This window comes from Berghia stephanieae, chromosome 1, assembly GCF_034508935.2.
Source record: "Berghia stephanieae isolate SIO BIC M18660-M18661 chromosome 1, UCSD_Bste_1.3, whole genome shotgun sequence".
In the NCBI taxonomy this organism is placed as follows: domain Eukaryota; kingdom Metazoa; phylum Mollusca; class Gastropoda; order Nudibranchia; family Aeolidiidae; genus Berghia; species Berghia stephanieae.
The window spans coordinates 85,117,213-85,130,787 of record NC_088360.1 but is presented as its reverse complement, the minus strand read 5'-3'; the positions used below and the strand labels follow the sequence as shown (position 1 = coordinate 85,130,787).

Genomic DNA, 13,575 nt, shown 5'->3' with positions numbered 1-13,575 from the left:
AATTAAAGTTAAATAAAGTGTTAGATAAAAGCCTTTTCACCCTAATTGAATAGATTTAGTTTAACATCATTTCAATATACAGTGTCAATTTTAATTAAAACTGATGAGAGTTCTGTCGAGCATGGAATGGGGTTCGGACACTAACACTCTTCTAAAGATATACCGAACCCTTATTCGATCAAAATTGGACTACGCATCTTTTGTATATGGCTATGCAAAACCATCCTACTTAGGCATGCTGGACCCAATTCATCATCAGGGACTGCGCTTGGCACTCGGGGCTTTCCGCACTTCTCCAGTGGCAAGCCTTTAAGCCACCTCTCCATCTCAGGAGGAAAAAAAACTGGCTCTCCAGTATGTTACTAAGGTCAAATCGCTGCACGACAACCCAGCACACACACACGTACACTACACGGATAGGACACTAGAAGAAAAATTTCGCAAGCACCCAAAAATGACACCACCATTAGGTTGCAGAATAAAAAAAGACATCGCAGACATGAACATCAGTCTAGATAGGATACATTCATACGTCCAGGCAAAGACACCACCATGGTCCATACATAGACCAAACATATTTGGATCTAACAAAACTCGAAAAATCACAAACAGACCCACATATTTACAAACAGACTAAAAGCAATATTACAAACATACAAAAACTATACTCACATCTTCACGGATGGTTAAAGAGTGCAGATGCAGTAGGATGTGCCTATCACTCATCGGAAGGCACAGGATCACTTCGCCTGGATAGAAATGTTTCGATCTTTACAGCGGAATCGAGAGCAATCCTAAATGCTCTCCGTTTGGCTGAGAGATCGAATAAAAATAAATTCTTGATCTTGTCTGACTCGCTGTCCGTACTTAAGGGGATCTCAAATTTTTATTGCACCGATCCAAGACTCATAAGTATCTTGGAAGGTGCAAATAAATTATTTATTAAAAAAAAGAAAGTTTGTTTTCTCTGGGTACCTAGTCATGTGAGTATCCAGGGGAACGAAGAAGCGGATCGACTGGCAAAAGAGGCGGTGAGCCAAGAATTACAAGAGGGCAGTAAAATCCCACACGCGGATTTAAAGATCAATATAAAAAAATACGTTCGAAAGGAATGGGAACGATCCTGGAGTCGAGACATACGTAACAAATTAAAACAAATTAAAAGTGACCTCGGCCCCAGACCCAACTCGGGGCTAAAAAGAAGAGACGAGGTCAAAATAACTCGACTCCGGATCGGACATACTTCCCTCACTCACCGTTTCCTTCTGGAGAGGGATGAAAAACCCCTCTGCAGAAGATGTAACTGTGACCTCACAGTTCAACACAATTTAATTGAATGTACAGAATGAGAACAGATAAGGTCACAACATTATGAAAACAGGGACTTGAAGTCTCTGTTCCAGTCGGTCGATCCACTTACAATTTTAAAGTATCTGCAGGAATGTGAACTCCTGCAGAAATTGTAAATAGATATTTTTACTTAACAAACATGTAACTATTATGATTTTATAAAGATTTTATTACAACAGTACACGTTTTGATCAGCTATGGCCCCTCAAGGCCGATAAAACATTGATAAAAGACAGAAACGGGCGCTTAAATGACCTAAATAGTGTCGAAAGCGCCGTTAAACACATAAAAACAACAACAAACAACAAAACTTTCAGTCTTCCAATCCAAAGCGAGTGATTAATCACTTGGGCGAGAAACCCCCCCCCCCCCCCACACACACACACACCAACAATAAAACCACACAAACAAAACACTATATAAAATTCCAATCACATTGCATACCTTTATTGTCACGTATACAATATTGTCTAATTATATTGGGCTTGTTTGCTCAGAATCGATCCTTTTTTTTCATAGTGGATTGAAAATTCGCAAGGAAAGTAGTCCAAAAAAAGAAGCTAATTATAGAGCAGTAAAGTTAGGTGCCCCAAACGTAAACAATAACAAGTTGCTAGTGATTTCCGTTAGGGACCGGAATAATTTACGCACAATATAGGTCTCCCAATTTTGTAGTTTGAGTTGTAGGCAATACACTTTCAGTATTGAAAATATGTTTACATAAAATCTAACAGTTGCAGAAATAATAATATAAGGCTAAATTATTATGAAAATCAGGCTCCGAATAATTCTCGTTTTGTTCACACCAGCGCAATAATTTGCTCTGGTCTAACAATAGATAGACTGTAACTTTTGATAAATTTTAGAAAATTTTACCTTTTGTTCCATAAAATATCCATATCTAGACATTATTTGATGCATGATCGAGTATTTATGAATATGTGTTTCTTTTGCCACCTAACAGCCAAATTTTAAAGGTTATTTTTTTCTATTATTTACATTGGAACGTGAGCTGTCAAGACAGGAACATGTGGTTTGCCACGTGCTTCTCGACCTTTGTTTACGTTTGGGGCACCTAACTTTACTGCTCTATAGAGCAGTAAAGTTAGGTGCCCCAAACGTAAACAATAACAAGTTGCTAGTGATTTCCGTTAGGGACCGGAATAATTTACGCACAATATAGGTCTCCCAATTTTGTAGTTTGAGTTGTAGGCAATACACTTTCAGTATTGAAAATATGTTTACATAAAATCTAACAGTTGCAGAAATAATAATATAAGGCTAAATTATTATGAAAATCAGGCTCCGAATAATTCTCGTTTTATTCACACCAGCGCAATAATTTGCTCTGGTCTAAAAATAGATAGACTGTAACTTTTGATAAATTTTAGAAAATTTTACCTTTTGTTCCATAAAATATCCATATCTAGACATTATTTGATGAATGATCGAGTATTTATGAATATGTGTTTCTTTTGCCACCTAACAGCCACATTTTAAAGGTTATTTGTTTCTATTATTTACATTGGAACGTGAGCTGTCAAGACAGGAACATGTGGTTTGCCACGTGCTTCTCGACCTTTGAAAGACAGAAACGGGCGCTTAAATGACCTAAATAGTGTCGAAAGCGCAGTTAAACACCTAAAAACAAACAAACAATTTACGTTTGGGGCACCTAACTTTACTGCTCTATAGTAGATATGTTCTGTATGTCAATGAATTTCAGTAAATTAAAAACTCAAAATGTTGATAAGACGTGTCTTAGGGAACCCAACATGAGGGCTCGATTTACTCAAAGTGATAATTTCCTAATTTTAAACACCTGGAAGGCGATTTAATACTAATAAATCCCTCTTTTCCAATTCAACTACCTAAATAGATATGTAGAACTATGGAAACTGAATGTGAAAGCATACTTTTTGTTTTCTCATAGCTCATCCATAACCACTTCAACTAATCTCTACAACATCAAAATCAAAAGTATTGCATATCTCCCTTGCCGAACCACACATAGTGGTCTGTCCTCGTGTAACCTTTCTCTGGAGTGGCACCTAGAGATGTGACTGTGACCTTGAACCCGGACCAGTCTAGCACTATATCAACGCTTGCCAGACACTTCCCCGATTCGATGTAAGGAGGCAAGTTAAGTAGTTCCTTTCTGTCTGTGTATCGACCAGTTATAGCGTGGAATTTCTGTGAAAAAGATGGGCAACATATACCTATTTGATTGATGCTTTCTGTTGGAATTTACTTCAATCATTGACATTTTGGCATACACAGACCATATTGCTCTTCTTAGTAATTAGCCTTTTAAAGTGAGTTAGTAGTAGTCATTTGGAGCTATAAGGCTCATGAAGCCGGAGTTCATAGTGGTTTCTGTAGCGTTAAATGGACAGTAATAACTGTTTGCTACTCTTTGGATAGGATGCTTGTATATCTCAGTGAACTTTTCCTACAGATCTGTCAGACCTATCCACCCAATCTTTGCTGAGAGGATTGCACACTTCACTTTGCTTGTGAGGTGAAGGCTTTTTCATTGGGCTATCGGGACCCCCCTTAAAAAAAACTATCCCCACCGTCCCCCAAACTATTTACTCTAAAATCTTGCATCTCAAAGATATTCTTGAAGATGAAAGACTAAAGTAACTGCTCCTCTCCCTTTTTTGTCATGCACACGGTTACAAAATCATAATCAATTGCACTTCAAAGCTAGGCAGGCCGACCATAGTAAAAAAAAAAGAAAAAAGAAAGACAAGTACAAGGACGGGAAAGAAAACTGACACACCACCCAAGATAATATTGTGGATGATCAGCTGCTGAAAATTGATCTTAATTCTAAATTATAATTTTTTTAAAAGTTAATTTTGTATGAGGAAAATAAATGCGATATCCTCTTAAAAAGATAAAAGATGAGGTGGATTATACGTATCGTATCCGTTAAAATAAAAAAAAATAAAATAATGGTATACGTTTCTGATCATTTACTTAAATTCAGGAGAAAGAAAGACTTCAAAGTGACCTCGTTTTTGATGATTTGTGAAGTGAAATTCACCTGCTGAACAGTAGTAGTTTTGGATATCTAGTATCAAGTTGAAGCTAATGGCCAAAAAAGTTAATATTAAGGCTTCAATATTCCTTTAAATAAATAGATGATATATTGAGATGATCAAATATTTTCTTATATTCCTTTAAATAAATAGATTATATATTGAGATAACCAAATATTTTATTATGTTCCTTTAAATAAATTGATGATATATTGAGATGATCAAATATTATCTTATTTACCCTCAATGCTGAATACGTATCAAGCAGCGCATTTGTAATTGTCCACCTGTCACTTGTTTCAAATTTGGTTGCATTCACCGTGGCATCTTGGAATTGAATTAAACCCCACCTGTAGAGTTGGGTTTTATAAACAATATCATTACCATCCGTCTAGAACTTCAGATATGATTTTGAAATAAAATAATGCATGCTTACTTAGGTGAATTCATGGCATTATAAATTACGTAGAAATAACTAAACAAAATGTATTATGTCGTGAGACTGATTGGTCTTGTGGAATGACACTCGACTTTTGGAGATGACGAAGGTCACTCTTTCGAGCTCCATTTCGGGCGGCGCAACTTTGAATCCTAGGAAAAAAAAAAGTTATTTAATCACACTGTCTCACTATACTCAGGGTAAAATAGCTAGTGATATCGTTGTTTCTGTTTTAAAAAGAAATGTAATAGCGCCCTACACAAGCTTGGTTATGTCTCGTCCAACTCATTTAAGATTTGTTGGCTTATAAAGCACACACAAATTACATAAATTGAAATATCTTCGACTCCTTTGACTAACGAATGATTATTATTATTATTATTATTATTATATTATAATAATAATAATAATAATAATAATAATAATAATAATAATAATAATAATAATAATAATAATAATAATAATAATAATAATAATAATAATAATAATAATAATAATAACAATGATGATGATGATAATACTAATAATATAACCACAAAAGATTTGATTTTACCTCTCAGGTAGATGGGCGTTTACAACTTCCGGTGACTGCCACACCCAGTACTCGGGATTACCACTTGATTTCTGTAGCACAGATGTATAGATTATTTAACATGCCTAAGTTTAAAGACATTATGAATTAACGAATGGATAATGAAAATAATACGTTAATTATTTTTAAATGGAAAGAAAAATAAATGTATATCGTTCGCTCTCTCAGTGTCCATTTCATTCTTTCTTTTTCCAAAAAGGAGAGACTTACTACTAGTAGGAATGGAAGATATAATACATATGAATAAGTTAGCTATTTTATTAGCAGAGTAAAATAATTTTAAACATCGAAAACCTTTGGTTGTGGCTTTACGTGCACATAATTGCAGGCCTGATGACAGAACGCTATATTTGGCTCGTTTTAACATTGTAATTATAATTGATAGATAGATTAGTTTGTAGTAATAAAACCATAACACTTTATATTATCAGACTTGTAAAAAAGTAAATGTCGCTGTAGCTTTATCCATCAAATAGATATTATATAATTTAGTATAATCCGCATATAGGCAACACTCTTATTAATGTCAACTTCTGCTTTAAGTCAACGCTTCTTGTTGGTCCAAAATTTTATGTTCTATTATTATCTAAGTGATAATGGATAAGTCAACCTTGCCTTATATTATATCAACCTGTCTTTCTGTTTCGGCAGTATTGGCTTTATCAGGATTTCACTATATGATACGAATTGGGAATATGATCCATGATAAAGTGACTTACCTTGATGTAATTTGATCCTTGTCTTTCTATTGGCCACTGTATTCTGACGTGTTTGATTAAAAAAAAAAAGATAGAGGAATTTATAATGTTACTCTTGATGAGCTAGCGACAAACAATAAACAATTAGTTGTTTGTTTTTTTGTTTGTTTTTTTTTTTTTTTTGGGGGGGGGGGATCTGTGAAAGTGACATTTGCCGACACTTTTTAAAAATGATTATTGATATGTCAAGTGTTTACAATCAAGGTTGCTGAAAGCTTTACTAAAATGTCTATTGAATATTAATAGCTTGGTCTGTACGCCAATCAATCCCCGTGTTATCATGATTGCGTAGTATCTATAGATTTTTAAATAAAGTTTTCTTACGAACTGGGTCGTTTCTGGTACAAATCATTCATTGATTGTGTGTGTGTGTGTGTGTGTGTGTGTGTGTGTGTGTGTGTGTGTGTTTAAATACCAGATTAAAAAAGTACCTCATAAAATTGGCTCTCCACGTTTCTCCATGACTGGGTGATGACGAATTGAAGGATTCCTCAGATCCCTGGTATAGAGACGTGAAAGGGATTGCCATTTCAATTGTCCAAAACTTGTCTAGAGATTATAGGAAAACGATTTCATTATTATTATTATTACAATTTATGAACTTCTTGCTCTGTGATCAATTCAAATTTTTTTTTAATAAATAGAAAAAAATAGACAATGGAGAATTTTGAAACAATTTTAAAATGATGAAGTCAAATTTATTTTATTTATTTATTAATTATTTTTTTTTACTGATGTAAAGAATTTGTTTTAAACAGCTCACTGTATTCATGAGAGTCAAAGCATAATGTTGATTAATAAAATGCCAGCCAATATTGCAAATTGATATTAAGAGCAGAGTACTTGCCCGTGAAATTTAATGGTTACAGAAATGTCAAACAAGAGAGGAAATCTATCAGCAAATGTGCTTCTCTCGATGGGGGTTTGAACACCAACACAAGTGCGACATTTTGGTTAGATTATTGTTTGGTTCTATTTCTGCTCTTGGATTGCTTTGTTTTGATTATTCTTAATCTTAGTCTTGGAGTACTTGGAGATGCACGTAGCTCAAGAGTGTCACACTCGAATATGACATAATTAAATACACTTGTCCTGTATATTGTTTTGTTTTTAAAAAAAATGTTTTTAAGAGTTTTACGGCGCTTGCAAAACATTTAGGTCATTTCAGCGCCAGTAAAAAGGAAGGAAATTGAATAGTAAAAACATTCTAGATGTACAATTTAAAGGACTTGAGGAAAAAGTAAGACAAGGGGAAATGATTCAAATAGGGAACAGATGTAGATTCCAAGAGCACACTATCAACTATCATTGTACTTCGTTTGAGATCAGCTTAAAGCCTCACCCATACACTAGCACAAGGTCCCACTAAGAGGAACGCACTCAAATGTTTACAAATCATATGCTAAAAAAAAATAATAACAGTACATAATAGAGAGATGATTTACAAGGGAAAAAAATCTCTCAAAACTATAACTATACATTCGACTGTTTCCCTCCCAGCCAAGGACTCAGCCAGGGTCAGGACAAAACTAAGTAATCTCATTCCAAGACAAAGACAGAAAGCAATTGGAAAACAGATACAGGGGGATAGAAGACAGAGCAAGTACCTCCCTGACCACTATGGGAGGTCAGGAACACCACCCAGTTTGTCCTGTATATCATCTTCCTAAAAGATCTTTAAAAAGATAAACAAACAAAAATAGCAAAACTCAAAAAGTGCCGCAAAATCATTTAGCAAAATATTTGATGAAAATGGGGACAATTAGACATAATAGGATACCACTTTTCTTTGTAAATTGTATCCAGACACTGAAAAGTGCAGGGGAAAAAGAAACATTTAAAAAAAAAGAATAACATAAATGCGTCCTGAATTCTTACCTTGTCTTGCAGGGTCGTTGATTGATCCCTGGACGTGTATGAATGAAACCAACTCACTTTCCCAGAAACTCAAGGGCTCTCCACTATCCACGTATGGCTGAAATTGACACAACAAATGAATTAATGATTGCCTATAGCAAAGGCACCGACCGGTCAGTCTCTTTAAAGTCCCATGATCAATGGGATATGCCATATTATGGGTTTATCTGATTAACGACTGTCTTCGAGGGGGATTTAAGTGTATCCATGCAGAATTAATAAGGTTTACACGGAATTTGGGCTCTGATATTCTTCCATTTCCCAGATCTTCATTTACATATTTCTTTTATCGCGTTTCATTTAAGTTTAAGTTCTTTTTACGAATCACCTATTACAAGATGGAAAGCAATGACAGTTACAGTAGAACGAAGTATAAATAGGTTCGGGTATAAGAGGGACCCGAATGTAACATTTTTTCTCCCTCTTTGCCTCTAGAAAAAAATACCGGATCAGCAGGGACTTTGAAGAGCCTTATCGGTTATAACAGGGGCTCCGAACCCCGCTTTAGGGTTAATACCTTTTGGTGAGAGGCATAGACTGAAACCAACTGGTTCCCACCTGTGCCTCTCATACAAGAACACTCGAAACAAAATAAAAACAAAAAAAAAAACAAAGAATGAAATTAAGAAGGTAAGAAATGTGTCAACCTCCCCTTTTTAGTGAGTTTTCATACCAAGGGACACTACACATGATTTTTTAAAAATGGTGATTTGGCCATTTGGGTTGTTTGCCTTTAAATTTAGCTATAACAGTTTTAACAGGGATTTTAGGCTGTTTTACTACTGAGGTTCCACTGTATATAAAATAGTGAGTATTCTTGTTAATAGAAATTAACGTGGTAAATACCCCACACTTTACATTTTAAGATCATGGAAAATGTGGAGATATAAGAGTTTATATGGCTCCAATTACCTTTGTCATCATCAAATCCGACACAGTTCCGAAAGCATTGATTGTTATTTCTTTGTAGCTGAAATAATAAATAATGCTAGTTAAACTCTCATCTTATTTCGCAATGCTTTTTGAATGGGAGATGTAGTAGAGTTGATAACGACGATAATTTGATGATGATGGTGATGATGATGATCATGATGATGATGACGGCGACGATGACTACGTTATAGACAACAACATCGATGGTGATGAAACTGATGAAAACAAATAATGATGGTAATGATGATCACAATGTGGAATTGATAGCGATTATGACAATAATGATGACAAATATGATGTTAAATTTCCCATAAATTCAGTTCTGAAAATGGTTTGTCCAACTCCAACGAACTAATATTTGTATTAGTATTAGATCAGTCGAAAGGTACTCTGTGGTTTACAAGCATTTTATTTAGTGCAGAAGTAATGAATTATTACTCTCCGTTACATGCTTCAAAATCTGGTAAAATTCAGAGAGCAATCTTGGAATCGAACCCACGTATAACTCAAGAGGATTGAAATTCATGATGAGGTAAGCATTTGCAATTCATGCATATTAAATAAGATGGTTAAAGAAAAGAGGTGCTTATCCATCTGAGTCATAAGGCCTATGGACCGGAAACAGATTTCATCCGTTTCTTATGTAGTATGACACCCGCCTTCGGACCGTAAGGTTCAAAGTATTCAAAGTTCGAGTCCTGCTCTAAGCGGCGCATAGTTTAGGCATTTGAAAAAGCTTTTTAATCACATTTTCACACTGCACTCAGGTATAAATGCAACCTGGTTGTTAACAGCATTGTCTCCGTCTGAAATAAATTTAATATCGTCTGACAGGTGTTGTGTCTCATCCTACGTGTTATGTGCTGCTGTTGGCTAGGGACGCCTTGTAAAGCGATTTGAGTTTTGAGCACGTTAAGTAGATATTGAGCTACAAGAATGGTCATGTTTGGAATAGATGCTAGTCTATCACAAAGTACTTTCCGCCAGATCTAATAGAGTCAACTACCATTGGCTTGGAGGTCAATGGAGAAAACAACAACATTCGATTGCACTCAGAACCGATTCATGACCCTCTGCCTCAAAAAGTTTTATGTCGGGTTAATCTAAACACTAAAAAAAAATGAATTTATCAATGTCGGTTGTGCCGGACAGATCAATTGTACCACACACAAAATCGAGTACATGTTGGGGACAATTTACTGAGAACTAATCACCCAACTGGAGCTGTAAAATTAATAACAAGGAGCAGAGTGACGTCAATTTCATTCACTAAAAAAACAACTAAAATTTATATGTTTTACTGAGGACAATAGACGTACTTATAGCAACAAAAGCAACTGTCTCACAATTCATTGTTCGGTATCTGGGAATACTGAATAAAGAAGGAATTTTGAAGAGAAATGTTGACAAAATAAATACAAGACTTACTTTATGTTGCTCTGTCTTGTGTCTAAAAGTATCTGATGAATATTAAGAAGAATGGGGAACAACAGTTATTTCAGTGATATTTCAAATTCTAACTACATAATATTGATATATATTGATATGAAAAGCATTTCAAGTATATATAAATATATAAAGAATTTACCGATATAATATTTGATGTTGATGAATAATGTAACATGACATTGGATATTATTGCATTTTGTATATCAATTTTTTGAAACGCTCGAATGTACAAAGTTGGACATGCCAAATGAATGCAAATAAGTTAATTATACTACGAAATATTGAATTTGACACTTATTTATGTATTAGATATTAACACTCAATATTATCAATTAGCATTGAATGCTGTTTATATAATTAATAAATTGTATCTATCTAGCCTATCCATACAAGTTACACAGAGCATTTAAAATATTAGATCCAGCTCTTAAACGATACGATACGATAAAAACGGTGCTTTTATTTCTAAATGTTATCTCGAATTAAAGAGCCTCCTGATAAAAGTACTTAAGTCACATAAATGTTTTTTTTTTAAATGGAGGTTAAAATTTGGTGTATAGAGTATATAAAAAAAAAAAAAAAATTGTAGTCTTGAGATAGGGGACTTGGATTGTGTATATCATGAACAAAATTGATGAAGGAATTGAGGGGGTTATGCTTTAAGTTTATCACTGATTAGGTAAAAATCAGAAAAATGTGACTTAATTGCTTTTAGTACTAAGACCTTCAATTGTCTTTCGATTCTCATGATTTACTGGTACGATTTATAGGGCCAGGATTACGGTCTTACCTGAATGGAGTTGTCTTGGTACACTGAAATAAACAAAAGGAAACTGATGATCACTAATATCTACATTACATTTTTATGTGTGCATGTGTGAGTGAGTGTGTGTGTGGGTTGGGGGGGGGGGTGTGAGCGAGGGTGCGTATGTATGCGTGCGCGAGAGAGATAAATATAGAGATAGATAGATAGATAGAGAGAGAGAGAGAGAGAGAGAGAGAGAGAGAGAGAGAGAGAGAGAGAGAGAGAGAGAGAGAGAGAGAGAGAGTTTGTTCTATGACACGAAATAAATAAATTTTAAAAAGTAAATATCTAGACTAAATTAAATACTCTTCATCAGTTTGAGTTATCGACCTTTTGATAGAAAGACTGGAGTACAATTTAATGCATAGGCTCGTTCTGCTTCTTTTTGTATATTTTTCTTTTATTAATTTCATAAGCATTGGGGTTTGGCAACTCTCCCGGTTTCATAATACATGAAATATGGCCAAACAAAGCAGAAAGAAAAATACATGATAAAAATTATCGCCAAAATTCAACCTGCTTCGACTGGGTATCGACCTCAGACCTCATGATCACCGGTAAGGTGTGCTAGTATTACACCACATATGTTTCCCGATACCTGGGGCGGTTCAGTGCATATATTTTCACAAGTGTACGCGTTTCCACTATGGATGCTTTCCTGCATTATATACAATAAAACCGCGAATTCGAAATGACGAGGACGAAGACATAATAGTATCCTCCATTCTTATTTTGTCTGGCTCTGTTTCAAGAATTGCTATGATTACGACTAACGCGAATCTAGCCAAATTCATACTACTCTCGGCCAGATCTAACTGACCCAGCTGTCCATTCAGTGATGGGTGGGCAGAGAGAACTTTTACCTGTCTCTTTGACTTTGAGAGTGCTATGTCAACTGAGATAATGGGCATAATTATTTTGATAGAGCAAATATGAAATAAATAGAGACCAAAGCCATCTGTGATTGTGATATATCAAAATCATACCTGCACCGTCGTGTTGAGTGACGTTAGACCAAACCTGTGTATCCTCCAAATAAAGGCCAATGAAGAGAAAATTGTCGTCATACCTCATTTTCACTTTGGTCTCCAGTTTCGGGACGGTAAACCCTCGTCCACGTATATCTAAAGACGAACATGATATAAAAACAAACTAGAAAAAAAAAATTAAAAAAAAAACAAACAAAAAAAAAAAACAAAAAAAAAACAACATAATTATTCAAATTAGAAAGAGTTTACGAAAACCCATGACGTTGTATCTACTCCAATGCTGTTGTAACCGACAAACTACTTTTTTACACTCCGTAACTCTCTCGAGTTCACCCTATTGAAACGAACAAATTTGTTCGATTTTCTGCATATGAACTGAAGTTAAGATTTTCGATCAATAAAAATGAATTCCAACTTGCTAAAAGTCTTAAAGTCTCATAGATTTCTATCACCCCAAACTTACCAATAAAGCTTAAAGACATCTTGGGTTTAACACGGAATTTTTCGGGCTGAAGACCCGAATACTTATTAAATGTTACCGTTTTTTATGTTTTCGTTGTTGGCTGAAAAAGTGGTTTGAGCCCAAAATGAGTTCCGTGTTAGGTGTTTTGTACTATTTGGGTGGTTCTATGTTTATTTTATATTTTAAAAAATATGTTTTCATGCCATTCCTACCGACAAAAGCATCCGTCCATCCTGCACTGGTCCATGCATACTCGTTCAGTTTTCCATCCAAATCAATGGCACCATGTCGTATTTTGTAGACCACGTATGTCCTTGGATATGGGATGTCACAGGTCAGGGCTCGACACGCCTCCATATCACTGGCTATCAAGTGTCTGAGATTGGTAATTGGAAAGGGGGGGGGGGGGGGGGGGGAGTAAAGGAATTGATGGAAATTGTTTGATCCTCAATGATGACCAGGTTTATAAAAGCATCATTTCCATGACCAATCCCTTCACTAATATGAACGATTGTAAGCACCACAGTCTAAAAAAATATAATTTGGGCTTAACAGACCTAGTTACGTGCACTTACCACGTGTCTCTTTACATTTTGGTCAGAAAATCACAAACATCAAATAATTTTAATGACCCCGGCTAGCAAAAATTCTCAAACCCGAGTCTGGGACTTGCTTAGTCAGCTCACATGAAATTTGATTTCAAGTCCTTGACTAAAGTCAGAGATAGTCAGAGACTAAGGGCTAGTCCGCGTTCATGAAAACGGGCCCTGACATGGTTTTGTAGAGATGCGAATCTCGACATTAAAAAACATTCTTGAAAGAAATTGAGAGCC

The 13,575-nt window shown here is 35.2% G+C and overlaps 1 protein-coding gene across 2 annotated transcripts in view; it reads right to left on the bottom strand.

The window, feature by feature from the left end:
- Positions 1 to 2,509: 2,509 nt before the first annotated feature.
- Positions 2,510 to 13,575, bottom strand: part of LOC144959751 (uncharacterized) — a 13,929-nt gene continuing 2,863 nt past the window's right edge. Inside the window, exons 3-13 of one of the 2 annotated variants that reach the window (XM_078892470.1) lie at positions 12,955 to 13,118; positions 12,277 to 12,414; positions 11,276 to 11,298; positions 10,465 to 10,496; positions 9,016 to 9,073; positions 8,065 to 8,161; positions 6,618 to 6,735; positions 6,148 to 6,190; positions 5,390 to 5,460; positions 4,639 to 4,747; positions 2,510 to 3,543 (exon numbers count right to left, since the gene is read on the bottom strand). In XM_078892470.1, coding sequence (XP_078748596.1) covers positions 3,325 to 3,543; positions 4,639 to 4,747; positions 5,390 to 5,460; positions 6,148 to 6,190; positions 6,618 to 6,735; positions 8,065 to 8,161; positions 9,016 to 9,073; positions 10,465 to 10,496; positions 11,276 to 11,298; positions 12,277 to 12,414; positions 12,955 to 13,118 — 1,072 coding nt within the window. In that variant the 3' untranslated portion in view covers positions 2,510 to 3,324. The remainder of the gene's footprint in view (positions 3,544 to 4,638; positions 4,748 to 5,389; positions 5,461 to 6,147; positions 6,191 to 6,617; positions 6,736 to 8,064; positions 8,162 to 9,015; positions 9,074 to 10,464; positions 10,497 to 11,275; positions 11,299 to 12,276; positions 12,415 to 12,954; positions 13,119 to 13,575) is intronic. The other variant, XM_078892479.1, reaches the window with a different exon arrangement.